At 36.1% G+C, this 24,364-nt stretch overlaps 2 protein-coding genes across 3 annotated transcripts; both read left to right on the top strand.

Moving 5' to 3' along the window:
* Nucleotides 1–12,282: 12,282 nt before the first annotated feature.
* Nucleotides 12,283–16,911, top strand: LOC120256683 (importin subunit beta-1-like). The gene is made up of 3 exons (XM_039264371.1): nt 12,283–12,436; nt 13,580–16,004; nt 16,092–16,911. Exons 2-3 carry the CDS (start codon nt 13,585–13,587, stop codon nt 16,288–16,290), a joined length of 2,619 nt encoding a protein of 872 aa, XP_039120305.1. The 5' UTR covers nt 12,283–12,436; nt 13,580–13,584; the 3' UTR covers nt 16,291–16,911.
* Nucleotides 16,912–19,471: 2,560 nt separating this feature from the next.
* Nucleotides 19,472–23,896, top strand: LOC120256684 (importin subunit beta-1-like). Of its 2 annotated transcripts, XR_005535384.1 has the most exons (4): nt 19,472–19,595; nt 20,690–23,114; nt 23,207–23,461; nt 23,546–23,896. XR_005535384.1 is itself a non-coding variant. In XM_039264372.1 (3 exons), the coding sequence occupies exons 2-3, from the start codon at nt 20,695–20,697 to the stop codon at nt 23,403–23,405; spliced, it is 2,619 nt and encodes an 872-aa protein (XP_039120306.1). In that variant the 5' UTR covers nt 19,472–19,595; nt 20,690–20,694; the 3' UTR covers nt 23,406–23,530. The 2 variants fall into 2 exon arrangements, 1 of the variants encoding a protein (XP_039120306.1); XM_039264372.1 differs by lacking the exon at nt 23,546–23,896 and having other exon boundaries at nt 23,207–23,530.
* The last annotated feature ends 468 nt before the right edge of the window (nt 23,897–24,364 follow it).

Genomic DNA, 24,364 nt, shown 5'->3' with positions numbered 1-24,364 from the left:
TCCAAGGAAGAGTTCTTTATTTGTAAGGTAGCCAAGGTCAACAAAAGGGTTTTGTCTAGTCTTAGTATTCAAACCGGTCAGGCTTCCTTTAGATATGCTTCTAATAAGGGTGTGATCAACGATTGAAAAAGATCGCTTCGAGAAAACTCATCTATTATAGCCAATGGATTCTATCTCATTATCTTGACACTCACCAGAACTGGCATACAACCTTTGGATGGTGAATGGTCCAAAATGAGTTGGAAGCCACCTTGGTCCCTCAATCTCCAACCACCACATGTCATAGTAAGGTACCCCGTACTATGTGTCACAAATCAGCGCATCATACTCACCATGTATCTAGATTAAACTTTGAATATATATCTCAGACAAAACTCAACAACATCCAGATCTATATTCGACCATAGTTGTCTTTTTGAAATAGTAGTATCCACATTCAAAAAGCATTTTCGTGATTCTTCTTCACTTCCATAATTGGATTTAGACAAACAAGAATAGGAGTTGTAGTTAATCTAGTCTCATATCTAGCAACAGATTATGCCGCACTCCAAATTGTCTATCCAAAAAGCCCTAGTTGAGATGGACCATCAGAAAGGTTACCTTGCCGATAGATACAAGTTCCACTTCTAGTTCAACCAAGCCTCTACTAAAGTAGAAAGTGGGAAGTTTTTCATAAAAAATAACTACAAACACTTGTTGATCATCTTCCCTTACCTATAGGCTATGTTTCAACATTAAGGCAGGTCCAACTCAACACATACCCTAGCAAACTTGGCTCTTAGTGGCAGTGTGTTTGTCGATTTTCAAAAATTATTCAAAATGGAAGGTTATGGTCACTATTTTCCATCCTATCACTCCACTAGAAGATGGTAAAGCTGAATCTAAAGTCTACAATGTGAAAATCTCCCCAATCTCTCCATTTCTCAAATAGTGCAGTTTTTCTGACGAAAGGGCTTTATGCAAGAATTCCCCACATAGCACAAATTGAAATCTATCATTGTTTCTGATCCTTCATTCACGTCTTATCCTAATGAAGTCCGAGGCCAAAGCTTTAATTTTATCCAGGGTTTTTCCTTAAACTAGTAAAAAAGATTCTAGCTCAGATACAATCCTATCAATAATAACTATTTATGATTCATTTGGAGCTAATTTCCTAAAAATATGTCCCAAGTGAAGGAGAGCTGATCCTTTTTTTTTTGGCAGGTTGCCCCTTGCCATAGCAAGCAGCTTAAGGGTTTAGGATGTTCTTTCTCAAGGTTTTCAAGAGGTTCTTCTTTCCTACATTGATTTGGAGGTGGTCTCTTCCTTATTCTAGTAGTGTATCTACTTCTACATCGCATGGTATATTAAACTACTAACAATGTTGGTCTAATTTATATGAACTTTAAAGCAAAATGAAATATAAACTCTCTTATAATATAAGTGGTAATTTGAAATCTTGTCTCCAACTTTTCATAACCTATTTTAGAGAAAAAAATAATTTCATCCCAAAAATGAAAAGGTGTTCAACAAAACCTATATGATAAATCATAATCCAAATTAATCTGATGCTTTTAGTTTTTCAAGATAAAAACTTTAAATTTTGATGGTTAATAATTTTTTTCAAAAATGTTGGATTGAAAAAAGAAAAGTTATTTGAATTGGCACTTAATCGAGCATTATATGGCAAAACACTTTGATTCAAAAGTTAATTGTGTGCAGTTGAAATCCCTAGCATCCTTAGTTATGATTAAATATTTAAATGTCAAATTTTTTTTATCCAAATTAATTATTAGATATATATTTTTTTAAATAATTAAATTCCATATATAAAGAAAGTATGCGGCCATGAGAGTTGGGCTTGGACCCAATCAAACACTTCACACCATTGGTAGTCGAGTCCCCATTAAACCTTTCACAAGTGGTGAGAGTTCGAATGATAAGCGAAGGCACATTTCTTGAAGTGTGAGTAGTGATTATGTGTGGGTGGTCCCAGTGCCCATGTGTGCGCTAGCCCGGCCCCCACTTACTCAGCAGAGGATTGTGCATGGCCATGACTTTCTTCGCGGCTTAGCCGCTCATCTTAGCAAAATAATAAAAATAATAATAATAATAAAAATAAAAATTCACACTATAATTAGTGCCCATGAAATATTCATACCAAGAGATAAAGGAAGAAACGATTGTAAAAAAATAAATAAATAAATACTATGTGCAGCTAATGACCTCTTTTTCTATTGGCATTGGATTCTTTGTATAGAGTATTCTTATCCTTACAAACGAGATAGCTTTAAACCTCAACTCATGTAAAATAAAAACATAGATGGATTGAGATATTAAATCTTTATCTATGCACACCTTAACGTGGCTACTTGGCTTGTCCACTTTCTATTAAAAAAATGGAAATTGCCAAAAAAACTCCTAAGTTTGCAATATTGCCAAAAACACCCCCTTAATTTGGTAATCCCTAAAAACCCCTTCCTTTTAAACACAATATTTTCCAAACCCCCATAGCATGTAATTGTGGTTAACAGAATCATTTTTTAATTTTATGGATAAAAGTGCCCCTTACATGGGAAGTTGTGGCACTACAATCATTTCGCCGATTTGAGAGGAAGTGGGGGGGTTTTTCTTAGAGTAATCCCAAAAGATGACCTTTACTGGAGCAGTATACGCTTTTTTTTTCCTCAACTCGCCCCTTCATCTTTTCCCTTTCCGAAGTTGTCTCTGCCTGGACATCCTCTGTAATTTCAGCTTTTCCCTTTCCACCGGTGTCTCGAAGGAGAAGTCCGGTGCAAGTATTCGGCATTTCATCAGTTTACAGTCTAAAGTATTGAAGAAGTTGTGATTATGATTTTATTTTAACTATTCTGTTAAAAAGAGAGATTTTTCGGTTTTGTTTTGTGGTTTTGTTTTTATTGGACAATATTGAAGTCCGCAGGAGATTTCTCAGCTAGGGTTTTGTTAGGCTGCAGGGAGATTTCTCGGCTAGGGTTTTGTTTTGTTTTACATTTTCGTCTATATACACAATCGAAAGAGTTTTTCGATTGTTATGATTTGTGTAATGTTTATAATATACGTTTCCCCTTTCATTTGATATGGTTACAGTTTTACAAATGAGGCTTCCGTTTAAGAAATTAATTTTAGTTTAAAATATTATGTCTCCGTTTAAATATTGTGGTTTCTGTTTAACAAGTGATATCTCTGTTTAAGAATAGAGGTTTCATGTTTAAAAACTTATCTTTACGGTTAAAAATTTGTGAATACCGCTGAATGTGTTGTTATTATCGCAGGCTTGTGATTATGATGGTAAACCTAGTTAATGGGCGATGCTACTTGACACTGGTAGTAGAGACATTGGTTGAATTGAAAGTTCACATGACCCCTCGACACTAAGATATCATCCGAAGGACACTATTTGCAGCAATCACTGAGCTGGAAGCTATATTATAAGAGAGGACCCTTCTTGATTCTCTGTTGCAAAGATACGATGGATGCACCAATAAATTTCAAGATCGGGGCAAGCCCGTTAAGTTTCAGGCCTGAAGATGTGGCTCTCGTTCTTGGTTTGCGTTGCGATGAAGGTGCAGCCGTGTTTTAGAAGAAGAAAACACCCTCAGCTTTTGAAGAGAAGTATTTATCAAAAACCTATGAGAGACACAGACTCCATCAAGAGAACTCTTGAGCAACTTGTTCAACAGAGGGAAGAAGAAGAAAATTTTGTCGAACGCCTGATGGTGTACATCATGGGTACAATCCTCTTCCCAAATACCTCATGCGTCAGTTCTTAATTGGATCCTTGATTATGTCGATGATCTACCTAGCATGGAGGCGATACGCATGGGCGCAAGCGACGCACAAGTGGCTTATGGAGGACATTCCACAAGCTGCCGCTCGAGTGCAAGCTAGATGCGCGGGGAAGAAGACCAACATGGGGTACATTAAGGGTTGTTCGGTCACACTGAACATCTAGCTTTACGAGCTGACCAGAACCGGAAAAAAAGTCCATTTTGACAAGACCCCAAGGATGCTGTGCTATGGTGAAAATAGTTACCGGAAGCAAGCGTCGATAGAAACTAGTTTTTCATCTCTCGAAGGAAAGGAGGTAATAAATTATGAACAATGTGTTTAACAATAGTAGTTAATGTTTAAATATAGTATTTAGCGTTTAACAATTATAGTTTTTGTTTAAAAATATTCTTTAGTGTTTAAACTTTTTGTTTTCTGTTTAAATATATGTGATACCATTTAAATATATAAGTTAAATGTTTAAACACATTTGTTATTGTTTAAATTGAATGATTTCGCAGAGATTATTTTGTTTACATATGTTAGTTTCCGGTGTTGGTCCTGGCGAATGCTGATGAAAATATATTTGTTCGGGCCAACCGTCGGGGGAATGCTATTGCTTCCGAACCACTTGCTCGAAGGCAAGATGAGAGGCCAACCTCTTCCGTGTGTGCCCAACACCATTCCCCTACTTCTAGCCCAACACGTGCACGCATTCCTCGGCGCCAGAGAAGCCCCCCTACCCCGCCCAATGGCAACACCTTCCCAACCACGACAGTCCCCCCCCAACGGTGGCAGCCCCCCAACCGTAATAAGCGACGATGTCACTGCAACTCTTCTGTAGGTAGTACCAGATATTGATTACCAAGTTCCCTCGGCTTGTTGCTCAGGTTGAGGTATTGGAAAGGCCGGTCACAATCGACTGTGTCGTCCCTCCAAACAAATGAAGTACCCTGGATGGATACCAGTGTGGTAGACTCGGAATTTGACGACAAGGGCGTCATCGGAATGGCCATTCGAAGACAACCACATTCGAAGAGGCTTGCAAAAAAAAGGAAAACAATAATGCCTCTCTGTCCACCACCGGCTGACGATGAAACAATAGCAGCACCATCGATGGCTGATGCTGTTATTGAGTCTATTGCCGTTAACGACATGCTCGTCACGGTGGAACAAGCGGCCGACAATACTGCATCGAAAGTAGACACAATCCCTGAACAACAAGAAACAGCAAAGGATGTGTCTCCCGTTAACGCTGTTATCATGGCAGCGGTTGAGAAGATCATTGACTCTGTTGTCAACAAAATCTCCATTACGGTGGAACCGGTGGCTAACAGTGCCGCATCGAAGATGGACACAATCCCTGGAGAACAAGAACCAGCTAAGGGTGTGTCTCCCATTGATGTTGTTGCCATGGCCGCGGTTGAGAAGATCGTTGACTCTGTTGTCAACAAAATCCCCGTCACGGTGGAACCGGTGGCCTACAGTGTTGCATCAAAGGTAGACACAATCCCACAACAACAAGAAGCATCTAAGGATGTGTCTCCGGTTGATGTTGTCGTCATGCCTGCATCGAAGGAAGATGCTACTGGTGCCAAACACCAACAACCGTTAACAACAATGCCGCATGATGATCCCAAAAAAGCTATTGACGAGGGGTAAGGGAACGTCACCGAAAAAAAATGAAAGATATGATCCTTGCCAACCAACAATATGAAGAAGTTCGGAAAGACTTTATTCCGAAGAAGAAAAGATACCCTGGACAATCGCTGTTCAACAAATTCGAGCAGGAGTTGATAAGGATCTTCCTCAACTGCTCTATGGACATGTAAGTATGAAGTTTTTATGTTATTATTTAAATATATATGTTCCCATTTAAGTTATGTAGTTTCCGTTTAAATATTATCGTTATCATTTAAATGACCGCTTTACCGTTTAACCTTGTCAGTTATCATTTAAATATTTACATTATCATTTAAAAATATATATTTTCCACTTATGATTTTGTGTTTTTGTTTAATTATATATGTTACCATTTAACCACAGAACTGTCGTGTGGAAGAATGACTCTGTCAACACCACACGGGCCAGACTATCCACGCAACTTGACCGGAAAGAGATGATGACAGATGATGTGATGGACGCTTTCATATACATAATACAAAAGTCTCTGACCAGAGTACCATATCTTTATAAGAAGCGCGCCTCCATCACACGACCACTTGCACTGTTTATGTCAAAGCAGGAAGACGCGGCTGACACGACTTTCGCTATGATCAGAGATGCCGAGCGCAACCTGCATAATATTGACATTTTCATCCTCCCGATAATCATGAATGACCACTTCCATGTCGTGGTCCTTGACAATAACAAACAAGAATATAGGCATTATTCTTCATGCCAAAGTGACGAGTACGATAACAACGCATTCGAAATGGTAAGTTCTTTGATAAATACAGTTTGATTAATAGAGTTTGATAAATAATTGGTATTCTAATCTCAAATTGTATACCTCGATAGTGGAGACTATTCGACTGCATAATCGATATGGAGTTTGGCGATACGGTGACCGTAAAATTACTCGCTAGTTCACAACACTGAAACCCCACGACAAAAAAGAGGAAGTCTCGACTGCGCCGTCTATGTCATACTGTTTATCGAGTAATTACTCGACGATGAAAAGCTACGGCTACCGTAAACAGGCATCCCTTATCTGAGATTAAAATATGTTACCCGCATACTTATGGAAGGGAGCGAAACTGTCATCACTAAGAAAAGGGGTCTTCGACTGTGGGGAAACAGAGTTGACCTGATATTGTTTGTTTTCAAATGTAAAACAGTTTTGTTGTTATTTATTTAAATTCAATTCATTGTTTTCAATGTTTAAATATCAGTGTTTCTTTTTAAAATGAAGTATTCTCTGTTTAAACAACAATGTCTCTATTTAAATATATGTGTTAATATTTAAAATTAAGCGTTTCTGTTTAACTTTCAGTGTCTACGTTTAAATAACAAAGAATGACAAGGAAATTAGATTTTCTCTCTTTAAATATCAAAAGTTTACACTTAAATAAGTTTGTTTCTTTTTTAAAAAAAATTTATTTACAATGCCTAGTCAGCGAAAGTTTCATTGCAAGATCTACGATTGTGACCAGACATGTGGCAGCGGCTGCAATGTAACTCGCGGACCTCAGACACTTGTGACTTGATCCTCTTTCATCTAGGGCGGCTAGGTTGTCTTCTTGTCACAGGCTATAACAAACGCAGTTCGCGATTTCCGTCCGTAGGCTTGTCATTGTCGGGTATAAGGAATATAGCTTCCTTATACGCCAGTTTGTAATTGTCGATGATAAAGTAGCCGCTAACAAATTGATGAATGTTGGTGTCTCTCTACATTATTGCAGCGCAAGCGTGTTTGCATAGGATACCATAAACTTTCCATCTGCAACATGAGCAAGTCCTATTGGCAAGATCTACAGAGTTGTCTGCACTGGTCAATCACTTCATAACGATCATCAACACGACCAACATGAGGATTACGGCTTTCCTCAACAAATATCTCTACCTTTGAATGTATGTCCGGGCATAAGTAGATCTCCCATTTGTTCGCTTGCTCACGGCGGTTACATAACATACGCATCAACTTGAACCTGTACAATGTAGAATACAAAAACATAAACAAGGTTAAGCAAAGACATTGATATTTAAACAAAAACACATTTTTTGAAACGGTAGGATAATAAATTAAACGAAGATCCAAATAGTTAAACATAGACAATGATATTTGAACAGTAAGGAAATTTTTAAAGGATAAGAACAATTCTTACGCGTTAAATAAAATCAACATTCGAATACCTTATGGAGTCGACCATTTTCGTCACCGGTAAATGCCAAGTTTCTTTGATCCACACATTGAATGACTCCGCGACATTTGAATACATTTTGCCCCAGCGTTCACCTCTGAACAGATAATTCGACCAATGTGACATATCCAATTTATGAATCAACCACTGATGGGCTTCGAGTGATGTGGCCTGCAGTTCATTCACGGTATCATCAAATTCTTTAGACGTGGATGCCCACGCAATACGAAAGTATATGGACCAGCACTCCTCCCTCAATACCTTCCCAAGTCTGAAATTAGCTTTCATAAATTGGCCTCCAAGTGTCGAAGGCAGTATACATGTGGGGAAGAAGGGAAGACTCTCGCAATAGTGTTCACAAGGCGCTTAGACCTGTCCAACACGAATGTAATTATCTCTTGATAATCTTATTCATCGTATAAAGCATCACCTAACTTGGAAATGAAACCACGTCCAATTGGCATCGGTCTCGTTGTCGACAATACCAAAGGCGAAGTGGAAAAAACCATTGTTTCCATCTTTGCCTGTGACACCCAGTAGAGTACCCCGATATTTTCCAAGGAGGTGGGTACCATCGACAAACAGCAGCGGCCTGCAAGCCCTCTTAAATCCCATAATATACTCATTGAAAGAAAAGAATGCACGTTTAAAACACTCATCATCTCTTTCCACAATCGCAATGCTGCAGGGGTTTATCTCAACCACCTTATCCACATACCAAAGCAACAAATCGTAGCTGGAGATGTCGCTGCCGTGGAGGATCACCCAAGCATGCTCTTTTCCCAATCAAGCCTGCTTGTATGGAATGTGGACATCATGTTCCCACAACATGTCCTTTTGAATGTCGATGACCTTGTACAAGGGCCGGTCCTTGAGCTTTTGAATCACTCGTGCGCTTACCCATTTTTTGGACGCTTTCGGATGTGATGCCGATCCAATTCCACCACCGCAAGAGTATAACGGGTGCATTGTCTTGATTCTGAAAGTATTTTTATTATATTCCTTTGATGCATGAAGTCGCCATTGACAACCATCGGTAGCGCATTATATAGTCACCCGGTGTTTTTCATTCTTTAGGAATTTGAAGTCAAAATTTTGTTTGATTGCAAAATTCCGAAGTGCGTCTCTAAACTGTTCAATGCCTTGAAAAAGTTGTCCAATATCCAATGACAACACTTCAGATTGATCTGACGAGGAAAGAAGGCATGCCACACCGTCAGGGTCGCCATGAGGTGGAACGGAAGCGCTCTCAGAATCTGAATTCATGCCAACACTTTAGTTTAAACGAAATGGATCAAGATTTTAAGCAGAAACATAAAATTTTTAAACGATAATTATAAAATTTAAACGTTAAAACAAATATTTAAATAGAAACAGAATAATTTAAGCGAAGAAGTCAGTTTTAAACAGAAACTGGGATAATTAAACAGTAATTAACTTCTACAACTAGATAAACATAAAAGAGAAGAACCTTATAACGAAAAGAACTCGTTTTTAGTAGAATACGATTACACATCATCTGTCTCAACAACAAGATCGACTACAGTGCATTTGAAGATGGAGTACACGTGACACATACACTAGAAGTTAACCTCATTTCCTACTAGACAAACCGTTTTATGTCCATCGGGTGTGATAAACTTCACCCTGACACGAGAAATATCGAGACCTCATCGCTTACATATCTCAGCTAACACTAATTCCCAAGAAGTCAGCGCCGTGAACATTAGCACTCGTCCCTCCCCGCTGTATCTATTAATAGCACAAAAACTCTCCATAATAGCCCTGCATTTTTATAAATTGTTACTTTCCCTCAGAATTATCAAAGTGGGAGCAACAAAGAGATTCTCACCTTATCGGAAAACCGGCAGAACTCAAATCGAACAAACCAAATGAGGAGGAGGAGAAGAAGAAAAAGAATAAGAAGAATAATAAATAATGAGCCTTCTAAACTTTGTTTGACAAAAAGCAAGTAGGAAGGCAAAAAAATGTAAAATTGTATGTATAAAGGTCGGACATAATGTGATTGAGCGGTATTTTTCCCACCATTTAAAGAACAAAAATGAAATTTCATAACATGGACCCACTTGAAGTGACCGATAGGAGGTAAAAAAATTTTAAACTATAACAGAATGGATGTCTAGGGTGTGCAAAAGTTGGAAGAGAGTTTTAGAATTTTTGAAAAAGCACGAGGGATAAACAGTAATATTCCCTTAAAAAAAACATACCCTTAGGTAATAAATAAATCCTATGTATGGAAAAAAAAACAGGGTTTTTCATCATCATGAAAGTTTTTTTTAACATTTACATAATTACCTGTATACCCTTCTATAAAACCTATCCATATAACTTAAAATTTGATCTATTTGCATATTTACTCCCTACGCCACATATATTATTGAAATATGTTATAAATTATATAAATATTGATTTTTTTTATAATAATAAGAATAATATGTTATTTAAATTTCTAAGCTATTTTATTTAATTTTTATTTAGATATAATTAAATAAAAACTGCTTTTAAATTTTTTAAATGAAAATGAATAAAAACCGAATAGCTTCTATGCAAATACGGGATTTAATAAAATATTAGAAAGTTCGTGTAAACTATTAAAATCAGATATTGCATCGGTCTAAATTTTGAAAACTTTTTCTTTAATTTATTTTTAAAATAAAAGAAATATTTATTTTTTTTTAATTTGAACTTAATGAGTCAAGTAACTTTGACTATAATTAAATGTTGCCTTTAATATTATTTTTATGTTTTATTTGATTTATGTTGATGTTTATATTTATATTTATATTTATATTTTTCATCATATTATAAACTTTGAATCAGGACATTTATCTTTAGTTTATAATAATTAGAAAAAAATTAAACATATTTATAATAATTAAAACTATAATAAAAACTATATTTATAAATTTTAAATAATTACTTATTTTTATTACATGCCATTCATACTGGCAGGTTAAACTACCAAACCGGTTAAACACCCATTGAAGGTCCGGCGCAGTATTAAAAAAACATTAATCTTAATGTTGATTAAGCTAGATTTTCTCTTTGGATCAAATGGCCTTATATTTATGGGAAAATTACTTGCATACCCCTGTAAAATCATAAAATTACGTAAATACCCCCATAAAAATACTATTTGCTTGCATACCCCTATAAAACTAACTTTTTTACTTATATATCCCTGCCATTAGTTACCATTAGCCACCGTTAGGGTTTATCTACATAATAGTATAATACATGCAGGGACAAAATTTAAATATTTTGTGTTAGAGGTAAATTTATAATTTAAAATAATAAATTTATCTAGTATTTTTAAATATATTCACCCATACACTGAATTTGGGGTTAATTTTTTAGCAAGGTACCAAAATATGGTCATTTTTCATTATGGGATTCGAACTTCAATTTGAATCAAAATAGTTACCCAACTTCAATTTTGTTTTACAAGATGATTACCTGAGAGATTCTGACATATTTTTTTTAATGATATAGATGCCAAAAATTCTCTATCTACATATGCATAACACACTTTCCAGTTTCGCCCAAGTGGCAATTTCATTTCAGATGTTCATAGAAATTTGTAACATCAAATCATGGCCAAAATCTATTTGGTGACCATCTAGTGAAACAAAATTAAAATTGGGTAATCATTTTGGTTCAAATTAAAGTCTGGACCCCAAAATGAAAGCGTGCCATAGTTTGGTACCTTATAAAAAAATTAACCCTAAATTTGATTCTTTTATATTTTTAAATATAAAGATTTACAATTATAGTGTAATTAAAAAAATCCACCATAATTTTATTTACATCTCACTAAACCTCACCTTATAATTAAATTAAAAGGTAACTAATGACAAACTTGGTATATTATAGTCCATTGTAAAGTGAATAAATTTATATTTTAAATTATAATTAATCACCATCATATCATTGACAATTATGTTTATTTATTTATTATAATAAACTTTATGTTCATCATATTTACTCATCTTAAATTTAAGGGAAAACAAATTATAGGTCTTTAAAACTTTCAAAACTCCCCAAGTGGCCCTCTAATATTTGAATTTATCAAATAATTCTTCCTTTTTCAATCTACTTCTTTTGTAGTCACTGTAGATCACTCCGTCAGTTTATTATATTTTTACAACATATACTTCATGCTTAATCAGTATATTTTTTATTTAACATTACGTGTCTATATGTAACCACATAAATTTTCACTTAATATATTATTTTATTTAATATTTGTTTTTAATGTTTAATATTTCACTTCTCTGTTTAATATTATATGTTTTTATTTAAAAATTGAGGGTATTTTGGTCAATATCAAATTTTTTTATGTCAGAAAAAAGAATGATTTTTTGAGAATACCAAATCTTGCTGGATGATCTGTAAATAAATAAAACTTTGAGGGACTATTAAAAAATTTCCAATAAATTTAATTAAAATGAAGTTTAAATAATAAAATAATTAGGAGTAAAATTGTCAAGTAAAAATAAATAAAATACTCAGGCCACGGACATAAATAAGAAAAGTTTCTGGAGGTGTATGTATAAATAGCTTGCTTCGAGGAGTTAACATGTAAATATAATTTTGTTCAGGGTTACAAATGCAAAAACACCAGGAAAATCAAAATCAATCTCGCTAATCAGTTGCACTACTCCCTGCTCTCTTCCCTAGGGTTTCGTATACGCCGGCGCTTCCCTTTCGATTCCTGGTTCTTGGATACTTGATCTCTGAAGCGAACAACGATCTCAATTTTCCAGTTTCTTGTCGTAATCCATGTAAGCACTCTGAAGTTGGCAATTGTGTAGATCTTTGATTGCGAACATGGGATAATTATAGAGGTTTTTCTGTCGATTTGGTTTCTCGATTTCTCGGTCAATAGATTCAAGTTTTCTTAGGTTTTTTTTCGTTATATTTGTTGTTAGATTCTCAGTTATTGTGTTTATTGCTACTTTGATTTGGAAATTTTTGCGTTTTCTCTTATTCACTAGTGAATTTGATTTTGGGCGATGTTTGATGTTTTCTTGATAGAAATGTGGTTCTCTCTGTTTGGATTTGTAATCATAAAGGTGTAAACAAGGTGAAAGGTGTTTTTTTTTATGGATTTTTATGTTATAGTTTGTAATTTTGGTTATGCTTGAACATTGAATTGTATAGATCTGCAAGGCATCATAAATGACAAAGCTGCTAAAAAGTAAATGAAAAATTAAAAAAAAAAAAGCCTTAAACAAATTATGGTTGGTATTTGTTCATGTAATTCCTCCTGTTGAATTCTAATTTATTTCTTGTGTATAGCAGCATTAGTTAATTTACTTCTTTTAACTGGATGCTTTCTTTTTTACTTCAAATGTTGAATTCTACTTATATGATCTTGTAATTAGCATGAATCATTTGATTTTTGCTTTTGCTGAGAGGAATTTTTCACTCCTTTTCCATTTACCTTGTCATTGTTCTGTGACTTTGTATGGGAACATGTACATAGACCAAAGTATACTTGTTAGTTCCTGAACCATGTTTCATCATCCAGATTTTCTAATATGCTTATGTTTGTCTTATAGTTATAGTGCCTGGTGATGCCTTTTTGTAGATGTTTTATTGCCTTTGAACTTGTGTGGTTTAGAGTCAATTCATTCTAGAATCCTAAGATGTGCCGACTGTGGAATTGGTTGAGTTGTAGTGTCTGTTCATGCATTCTTTGTTTTATGCTCTTCATTATGTTTCCTTCTTCACCAAAGTTGATCTTTTAGCTAGTTTTCTTTTTATGGAATTCTGCATTGAATGTATTATTAGGATTGCCGACATGTTACAGGTATTTGGAAGCTTAGAAAGTATCTTGTGAATGTTCTATTTATTTCTTTGAATAATTGTGATAGGCCTATATATTTTATAAAGCTGATGGCTTCCTTGTTTTCTGTCTGAAGCCGATATGGCAATGGAAGTCACACAGATACTATTGAATGCACAATCAGTTGATAGCTCTGTTCGCAAGCAAGCAGAAGACAACTTGAAGCAATTTCAAGAACAGAATCTTCCTGTATTTTTGTTATCTCTCTCTGGGGAATTGGCTAACAATGACAAGCCTGTTGACAGCCGGAAGTTAGCTGGATTGATACTTAAAAATGCACTAGATGCCAAGGAGCAACACAGGAAAAATGAGTTGACACAAAGATGGTTGAGTTTAGATATGGCTATGAAGGCCCAGATCAAAGGGTGTCTGATGCAGACTCTCTCTTCTCCTGTCCCTGATGCGAGATCCACTGCATCACAGGTTATTGCCAAGATTGCAGGCATTGAACTTCCCCACAATCAGTGGCCGGAACTTATAACTTCTCTGTTGTCAAATATGCCCCAGCATCAGCCTCATGTGAAGCAGGCAACATTGGAAACTCTTGGTTATATATGTGAGGAAGTATCTCCAGATGTGGTTGAACAGGACCAAGTGAATGCAATACTAACGGCAGTTGTCCAGGGTATGAATGCGTCTGAAGGGAACTCTGATGTAAGGTTGGCTGCTACAAGAGCATTGTACAATGCACTGGGATTTGCCCATGCAAACTTTTCAAATGACATGGAACGTGATTTCATCATGAGAGTTGTTTGTGAAGCAACTTTATCCGCTGACCTGAAGATACGACAGGCAGCATTTGAGTGTTTGGTTGCCATCTCATCCACTTACTATGAGAAGCTTGCAGCGTACATGCAGGACATATTCAGTATCACAGCAAAAGCAGTAAGAGAAGATGAGGAACCTGTTGCTCTGCAGGCAATAGAGTTTTGGAGTTCAATCTGTGATGAAGAGATTGACATCTTAGATGAGTATGGTACTGATTTTTCAGCTGACTCAGAGGTTCCCTGCTTTTACTTTATTAAGCAGGCGCTGCCTGCTTTGGTCCCTATGCTGTTGGAGACACTACTGAAGCAGGAAGAAGACCAAGATCAGGATGAAGGGGCTTGGAATATTGCAATGGCTGGTGGAACATGTTTGGGGTTGGTTGCACGTACTGTGGGAGATGACATAGTCCCTCTTGTGATGCCTTTTATAGAAGAAAACATAACAAAACCAGATTGGAGGCAAAGAGAGGCAGCGACTTACGCTTTTGGTTCTATTTTGGAGGGTCCGTCACCTGACAAGCTCATTCCTATTGTCAATGTAGCACTGAACTTCATGCTCAGTGCTTTAGTACAGGACCCAAATAACCATGTCAAGGATACAACAGCATGGACTCTAGGAAGAATCTTTGAATTCCTTCATGGGTCTATTGTTGAAACACCTATAATAACCCAGGAGAACTGTCAACAGATACTATCTGTTCTACTTCAGAGCATGAAAGATGTTCCTAATGTAGCAGAGAAGGCTTGTGGAGCTCTCTTTTTCCTTGCTCAAGGTTATGAGGATGTGGGTTCCTCGTCCTCCCCATTGTCCCCTTTCTTTAATGACATAATTCATAGTCTCCTCACTGTGACTCACAGAGAAGATGCTGGAGAATCCCGCCTTCGAACAGCTGCTTACGAAACATTGAATGAAGTTGTCCGATGTTCCACTGATGAGACAGCTGCCACAGTAGTGCAATTGGCGCCATTGATTATGACGGAGCTCCTTCGAACTCTTGAAGGGCAGAAAATTTCGTCTGAGGAGAGGGAGAAGCAGAATGAGCTGCAAGGTCTTCTTTGTGGTTGCTTGCAGGTCATTATCCAAAAGCTAGGAGCAACAGAGTCGACAAAGTACGCTGTTATGCAGTATGCAGATCAGATAATGGAATTGTTTCTGAGGGTTTTTGCTTCCCGAAATGCCACTGTGCATGAAGAAGCCATGCTCGCTATTGGTGCTTTAGCATATGCTACCGGGCCAAATTTTGCAAAGTACATGCAAGGGTTTTATCCGTATCTGGAGGTGGGCCTTCAGAATTTTGAGGAGTATCAAGTCTGTGCCACCACTGTTGGTGTTGTGGGAGATCTATGCAGGGCATTGGAGGAAAAGATACTGCCTTTCTGTGACAGCATTATGACACAGCTCCTTAAGGATCTTTCCAGCAATCAGTTGCACCGTTCTGTTAAGCCCCCTATTTTCTCATGCTTCGGTGATATAGCATTGGCTATAGGGGAGAACTTTGAGAAGTACTTGATATATGCCATGCCTATGCTCCAGAGTGCGGCAGAGTTATCAGTACATGTTGCGGCTGCAGATGATGAAATGATAGAGTACACCAATCAGCTGAGGAATGGAATCTTGGAAGCATACTCTGGAATATTTCAAGGGTTTAAGAGCTCTCCAAAGACTCAGCTGTTGTTGTCATATGCCCCTCACATCCTTCAGTTCTTAGATAGCTTGTATAGGCAGAAGGACATGTGAGTTTTTCAAATTTTTTGTTACTCTAAATGTTGAATCTGTTTGAATTTTTGTCACTGATTGCCTTCTGTCTTGCTTGTCATCAGGGATGAGGCTGTCATGAAGACCGCAATAGGAGTACTGGGAGACTTGGCCGATACTCTCGGGAGTAATGCTGGTCCCTTGATAAACCAAGCTGTTTCGAGCAAAGGTTTTTTGGAAGAATGCTTGTCATCAGATGATCCTTTGATCAAAGAGTCTGCTGAGTGGGCTAAGCTGGCCATCGCCCGTGCTGTTTCTGTTTGATGATTGTTCATGGTGCATTTGAAGTCTCGGTCTGCATTTGCATATGAGTTTTGTCAGTCTGGTCAGCAATTGCATTCATGCGTCAGTCCTCATCTGTCTCACAAAAAGATCACCCTCATCTTTTTGATTGGAGACATCAAGTTGCTAACCCATGCATCAGCACCATGGAGTCGAATTCCTCTTTTTCGATGGAGTGGGACAGTGAAAACTCACCTCAACTAACCTTGTAAGCTGGCGAATAGCCTCCTTTGAATCGAATCAGAGGGAACTTTATTCATATCAAGGGGAACAGCCCAAGGCCGCTTTGCCTCAGCAGCTCTGCTTGCTGCATGATAACCCCACTGGTCCATCTTCTCAACAGCAAGCAATTTAATATCGGCCATGATTCTTTCTTTGTGAGCTAGGCCACATACTTTTTCTTGCATCATTTTTATCTATGTTAATTTTATGTCATTCGCATTGTCATTATTCCACCCATCATGTTGATTTCTGCTGCACCTTTACACTTTCCCATCTGTATAATTTGAGCAAGACAGTTCACATTGCTTCCATTTCTGCATTTCAATGTAGTCAAAGTGCTTGAATTCATGCATTATATATGTTAATTATAAGTTTGAGGCTTGTCTGTGTATATACACTCTCTTTCTCTGCAGTTTTGATCTATTTGTTGTTTTTTACTTGGTTGTTTGTAGCTGAATGATTGCCTGTGCTTCATACTTTTGTGACATCAAATAAATACTGGTTGTTAGCTGCACTTTGTGAGGTGGATTTTTTGTCTTGTTTTAGTAAGTCCAGACTCCAGATGGGTTCCAGCTTTCAGCCTTCAGGAGAGGTGCATGAATAATTTTCAATTTTTTTCTCTCCCTTTGATCCTAGATCCTGTATTTGTTTATATTTATGATTTTTATATGGTTTTTTCTCCAGCCTGGGTAGACCAGACCTATTTGCATTCAAAGATGGTGGATGCCTCCACTAGTTTAAAAGGTTTTGTTGATGTACTGTAGCAATGCCCTTTTTTAATTAATTTATTATTTATTTTTTTCCCCTTTCTTTGAGTTTGTGGCACCATATTAACACTTAACACTTGACTCAAGCCTAAGAATGAATAAAAAAATGTTTTTTTTTCTAGGCTAAATCATGACTTAAAGAACATGAGGAATATTTCTGGATTTTCTTTTTAATAAAATCAGTTTGAAATATTTTTTTCCCCTAAAAAATATTTCAAATGGAAAACTTGATTACCATGTTTTCTTTGCATCTCTCCTTTTTAAGATTAAAAAAAAAATTATATGCTCTTTAGTCTCTATTAACTCCCCTTCAAAAATATCAGTCAGAGGATCTTTCAGGAGAGTCTTTTTTAATGAAAATGGTGAGATTTTTTTTTTTTTATTATTGGGTTATAAAGTAAAAGTGAAAATATTTTTGTAATTCTTTATTTATTTAACGCTTTCAAAAATAGAGTTAGAAAGTGGAAGTATATATTCACTTTTTTCCCCATTTTACCAAAAGGAAACACTTGCTTGTTCTTATTTTTCAACTTTCTTTATATTTATAACAAGACAAACAAATATAAAGAGTTAAGTTTCATAATAGAATGATCTCTTATCCAATGCTTGCTTGATTGGGGGATACGTTATTGTTCCTCCCACCAAATAATTTAATATAAAAATCATTTATTTTTTAAATACATTATTAATATTTAATAAATATTTATTATTATTATTATTTTTGAAAAAAATTAGTGTAAATAATATTTAATCTAACATTAATTAACTCAAATTTTAGTTAGCACATATAAAGATTTTTGACTTTAACCCATAGTTTAAAAGAAATTTTTTTGTAGCCTTGTACTTTTACCCTCCGATCAAATAAAGTCTTATATTTGCACCGGTTAGAGAGACATTGGAAAATAAAATATTTATGGGAGTTATATACATATCTTTTGATCTATTGACACTAGTATTGTATGCATAGTGTTTATGTGAAGTAGTATGAAAACACAAATTGAATTTTTTCACTCAGCCTTAAAAAAAAATTTTAAAATGTTGATTTTTCACTTGTGTACACTTCGACATAATTTATCCACTTTGTCTAAAAAATATTTTTTTTTATTATTTTAACAGTGCTGTACAATGGGGAAACTAATATCAAGAAGATGACAATAAGATCTGCTGATTAAAGTTTGTAAGGTTTATATTTACGAATAAAAATATATAAAAAAGAATAATATTTTATCAGCGAAATCAAGGAAGGGCTGAAAATAGCAATATTTCTATTTTATGGGGCTAATTGTAAACTAGGGTTAACAAAATTGCTATTTGCATACACACCCTTTTTAAGGCTTTAATTATATATATAGAGATCTGTTTTCATTTATACCCAATAAAATTTGTATTTATAAAAGAAAAAGATTAACGATAATCAACAAAATAAAACTACATAAACAAATCCCCTCAAAATAATATTTAACAATTCAATAAAAAAATATAGTTTTTAAATATTATTTCTATTCATATATTTATTTATAATTTTTACATAATCATAAAAGATAAACATTTTTTCATAATTTTTCTAGATCTCAACACAAGTGTTAAATATTCATCCTTCTTCTTTACTTACTCATTTTAACTAATTTATATGGATTAAAAAAAATAAGTGAAAATTAGTTGAAAATCTAAAATTTATAAAAAATTATATTAATTTTTTAAAATTATTTTTATATAAAATATAATTTAATAAAATATATAATTGTATGCATTTATTGGAAGTTGTAGAAGCATATTAAATATGTAAATTTGGAATATCTCATGATTTTTCTAAATAATCAAGTAAAAAGACAAAAAAAAAGCTCTAAAAATGAATAAATAAAAATGACCGGAGAGAGTAACAATTTTTTTTTTTTTTTTCAGCTCTCCATCTCAAAAAAATAAAAATAAAATAAAATAAAATAAAATAAATATATCTAAAAATTTTAATGGCTCTATCACGAAAAAAATAATTACATATGCGAACTATCAAATTGCTAATTTTAATGGGATATATGTGAAAAATTCCCTTGTGAAGTTTGACAGGACTACATGTAAACATAATTATAAATGTTTTCAGGGATGTAATTGTAAACTTACAAAAAGAAACTAATATAGATTTCCTAAATTCACATTTCCAGCTTTACTCTCTTCTCTCTCTCTCTTTTCTCTCCCTCTCTTCTCTAGGGTTTCTACAGTCACTGGCGCTGCCGATCGATTAAAGAGCTCTTGGAGATCCTCCATCACGGTTGAGGACATCCAAATAGAGTGGAATATCATGTGAGGATTCTGTGATTCTCGAAAATTTTCATTTTTGATTGCTTATATTTGATTATTTTAGAGCTAGCAACTGGGCTTCTGCGAGGAATTTTGCTTCTCAATTTATATATTTAATTTTGTTTTTATTTGTTGTTTTTTTGTTGGATTTTCATTTTTTCTTGGTTTTTCTCGGGTTTACGCGGCTTACGGTTTTAATTTAGAATTTGGGGGATTTAATGATGATTTGATACTTAATTGTGTATGCAGTTCGATGATTGAGTTTTTTTTTTCTTTTTTTTAAAGGATTTGAAATTAATATTGCAGCTAAATGGTGAAAGTGGACTTTTTTTCTTTGTTATTTGTGTTAATGGGTTTTGTATCAGCTTTTATATCATTGAAATTTTTAGATCTGCGAAATGGCTGAGACACTGATTAAGTTAAATTCCCTAACCAATTTGATCTATGCAACATTTAGGTTGTTGGAAACTCTGTCATGCTAATTATGATCTGTCTGATTCTTATTTGTTTCTTGTATTGGTGGGAGCTATTTGATGTCAGTATTTTCTCTTTACTTAGCTAGTTGTTGTTGTTGTTGTTGTTGTTAAAAATGTATTGCAATTTGTAAGTATTTCGGATGAGATTGCTTTGGTACATTTTATTCTTCTTTCTGTATTTGTCCTTAATTTAGGACATTGTAGTTTCTCTTCTGGTTTACAACCTTGATGATAAGTCATTTTAGGCATTACATTTTTCTGGAGTAAATAAAAAACTATAGACCTAGGTTATCTCCTTAAAGTTCCATGGAGATGTGTGAACTGTTCATGTATATAATCTTGTTGTTGCCTGGGGTCATGCATGAGAATCAAAGTTACATGCTCATGAAAACAGGCAATGAGACCTTGAATTTTTTTTTTTTTTAATTTTTATAATATTGTTTGATTCGATATTAATCCTTCATGTATTCTTTGCTCCAATCATTCTTTTATATCTGCCAACAATTTTGAGCATTTTAGGTAAAATTATCTTGTGAATATTCTATTTGTTTGTCTAAATTTATTGTTAATGGATCAATGGACTCTACAAATCTGATTCCTTCCTTTTTTTTTATTATTAAGTCAATATGGCGATGGAAGTCACCCAGATACTATTGAATGCACAATCAGTTGATGGCACCATTCGCAAGCAAGCAGAAGAAAGCTTGAAGCAATTTCTGGAACAGAATCTTCCCATATTCTTGTTATCTCTTTCCAGGGAATTAGCAAACAATGACAAGCCTGTTGATAGTCGCAAGTTAGCTGGCTTGATACTTAAAAATGCACTAGATGCTAAGGAGCAACACAGGAAAAATGAGTTGACACAAAGATGGTTGAGTTTAGATATGGCTATTAAGACCCAGATCAAAGGATGCCTGCTGCAGACCCTCTCTTCTCCTGTTCCAGATGCGAGGTCCACTGCATCCCAGGTTATTGCCAAGATCGCAGGCATTGAACTTCCCCATAATCAGTGGCCTGAACTTATAGGTTCTTTATTGTCAAATATTCACCAACTTAAGCCTCATGAGAAGCAAGCAACTTTGGAAACTCTTGGTTATATGTGTGAGGAAGTGTCTCCTGATGTTGTCGATCAGGACCAAGTGAACAGGATTCTAACTGCAGTTGTCCAGGGCATGAATGCGTCTGAAGGGAACTCTGATGTGAGGTTGGCTGCTACAAAAGCATTGTATAACGCACTGGGATTTGCCCATGTAAATTTTACAAATGACATGGAGCGTGACTACATCATGAGAGTTGTTTGTGAAGCAACTCTGTCACCAGACCTAAAGATACGACAGGCAGCATTTGAGTGTTTGGTGGCCATCTCATCCACTTACTATGAGAAACTTGCAGCATACATGCAGGACATATTCAGTATCACAGCAAAAGCAGTGAGAGAAGATGAGGAGCCTGTTGCTCTTCAGGCGATAGAGTTTTGGAGTTCAATCTGTGATGAAGAGATTGACATCTTAGATGAGTATGGTACTGATTTTTCAGCTGATTCAGAGGTTCACTGCTTTTACTTTATTAAGCAGGCATTGCCTGCCTTGGTCCCTATGCTGTTGGAGACACTACTGAAGCAGGAAGAAGACCAAGATCTGGATGAAGGGGCTTGGAATATTGCAATGGCTGGTGGAACGTGTTTGGGATTGGTTGCACGTACTGTAGGAGATGACATAGTTCCTCTTGTGATGCCTTTTATTCAAGAAAATATAACAAAACCAGATTGGAGGCAAAGAGAGGCAGCGACTTATGCTTTTGGTTCAATTTTGGAGGGTCCATCACCAGACAAGCTCACTCCTGTTGTCAATGTTGCACTGAACTTTATGCTTACTGCATTGATTAAGGATCCAAACAACCACGTCAAGGACACAGCTGCATGGACTTTGGGGAGAATTTTTGAGTTCCTTCACGGTTCTGCCATGGAGACACCTATAATAACCCACGAGAACTGTCAACAGATCCTCTCCGTACTTCTCCAGAGCATGAAAGATGTTCCCAATGTCGCTGAGAAAGCTTGTGGGGCTCTCTATTTCCTGGCTCAAGGTTTTGAGGATGCAAGTTCTTCATCCTCCCCTTTGCCCCCCTTCTTTCAGGAAATAATTCAGGCTCTCCTCACTGTGACCCGCAGAGAAGATGCTGGAGAGTCTCGCCTCCGAACGGCGGCGTATGAAACTTTGAATGAGGTGGTGCGGTGTTCAACCGATGAGACAGCTCTGACAGTGATGCAATTGGCTCCTGTTATCATGTTGGAGCTCCATAAAACTCTTGAAATGCAGAAGCTTTCCTCTGAGGAGAGGGAGAAGCAGAATGAACTGCAGGGCCTTCTTTGTGGTTGCTTGCAGGTCCTTATCCAAAAGCTGGGGGCAGCAGAACCAACAAAGTATGTCTTTATGCAGTATGCAGACCAGATAATGGATCTGTTTCTGAGGGTTTTTGCTTCCCGAAATGCCACGGTGCATGAAGAAGCTATGCTTGCTATTGGTGCTTTGGCATATGCTACTGGGCCAAATTTTGTGAAGTACATGCAAGGGTTTTATCCCTATCTGGAGATGGGTCTTCAGAATTTTGAGGAGTACCAGGTCTGTGCAATCACTGTTGGTGTGGTTGGTGACTTATGCAGGGCATTGGAAGATAAGATACTGCCTTTTTGTGATGGGATTATGACTCAGCTTCTCAAGGACCTTTCCAGCAATCAGTTGCACCGTTCTGTTAAGCCTCCTATTTTTTCATGCTTTGGTGATATAGCATTGGCTATAGGGGAGAACTTTGAGAAGTACTTGATCTATGCAATGCCTATGCTCCAGAGTGCTGCAGAGCTATCAGTACATGTTTCATCTGCGGATGATGAAATGATAGAGTACACCAATCAGCTGAGGAATGGAATTTTGGAAGCCTACTCTGGAGTGTTCCAAGGATTCAAAAGCTCCTTAAAGACCCAGCTTCTGTTGCCATATGCCCCTGTCGTCCTTCAGTTCCTTGATAGTTTGTACAAGGAAAAGGATATGTGAGTTTCTATCCAATGTTTCTCCCTGTTACTAATTTTACAGTCTCTGATGTACTTCAATCCTGACTGCTTTATTTCCTGATGCTTATCAGGGATGATGCTGTTATGAAGACTGCCATTGGAGTCCTGGGAGACTTGGCTGATACCCTCGGTAGTAATGCCAGCGCTTTGATAAACCAATCTGTTTCAAGCAAAGACTTTTTGGAAGAATGCTTATCATCAGATGATCATTTAATTAAAGAATCTGCTGAATGGGCTAAATTAGCCATCAGCCGTGCTATTTCTGGTTGATGTTCTTGGTGGCTCAATCAGAGTCTCTTCATATGCATGTTGGTTGTGTCAGTCAGGTCTGGTCCAGTCGGGAATTGCATGTTACATGCATCAGTCATCATCATCATCATCATTCTTGCACAAAAGTCTTTCCTGCGCAGGGAGTCTTGCTGCTAACTCATGCATCTGCTCCATGGAGTCAGGTCAGGTTCCGGTTTTTCGTGTCCTCAAAGAGGTGGGATGGTTTCTCATCTTGTTCTTGCCATCGGAGTAGTTCTTGAGGTACTTATCTTTGTTCTCTTGGAATTCTGTAATGTTCTTGCATTATTTCCCTGGTCCACTTTGCCAGTCAGTGTGCATTATACGTTTTTTTTTCTTTTTCTTCTTTTTCTTTTTCCTGTATACTTTTTGATGGAGAGTCGCTCCATAGGGGCTACCATATATGAAGTGCATTTGGATGTAATCAGTTTATAAGGGTTACCTAAGTAATGCATAATTTTTCTCATGCTTCATGTCTTTATTCCATTTCCATTGCATTTATCAATTCCCATGTCTGCATCTTGCAAGTTGTGTATTATTGTCAGAGGCTATTTTTTCTTTCCTTGTTTTGGTAACCATATCTACCCTTGCAGACCTGTAAAAAGTTTTTGTTTGCACTTCTCTTTCAAATTTCAGGTTTTTAGAAGTATATATATTCTTACTAATGAAGTGTAATTGTTGTAAAGCTATGTACAAGTCCTGTACATAATAAGTGTACAAGCAATCCATTTTTTTTTTTTTACAAATTTTGAAATGTGAAATTTATGAGCAATTGCATGTGAATAAAAGCCTTCTTTTAGGGATAATAGTAATAATAATTGTGTAGTATCTTTTGATTTTATTTTATTTGGTATGAATTGTGTGGGCTTTGTTGTGAGTGCAGTCTGAGTACCACTAGAATGATATATAATGTGGTTGATGATGAGCAGCAATGAGTTGTA

Source organism: Dioscorea cayenensis, unplaced genomic scaffold (genome assembly GCF_009730915.1).
Source record: "Dioscorea cayenensis subsp. rotundata cultivar TDr96_F1 unplaced genomic scaffold, TDr96_F1_v2_PseudoChromosome.rev07_lg8_w22 25.fasta BLBR01001566.1, whole genome shotgun sequence".
In the NCBI taxonomy this organism is placed as follows: Eukaryota; Viridiplantae; Streptophyta; class Magnoliopsida; order Dioscoreales; family Dioscoreaceae; genus Dioscorea; species Dioscorea cayenensis.
Note: the sequence above shows the minus strand (reverse complement) of the source record. Positions and strands in the feature narration are given on the sequence as shown.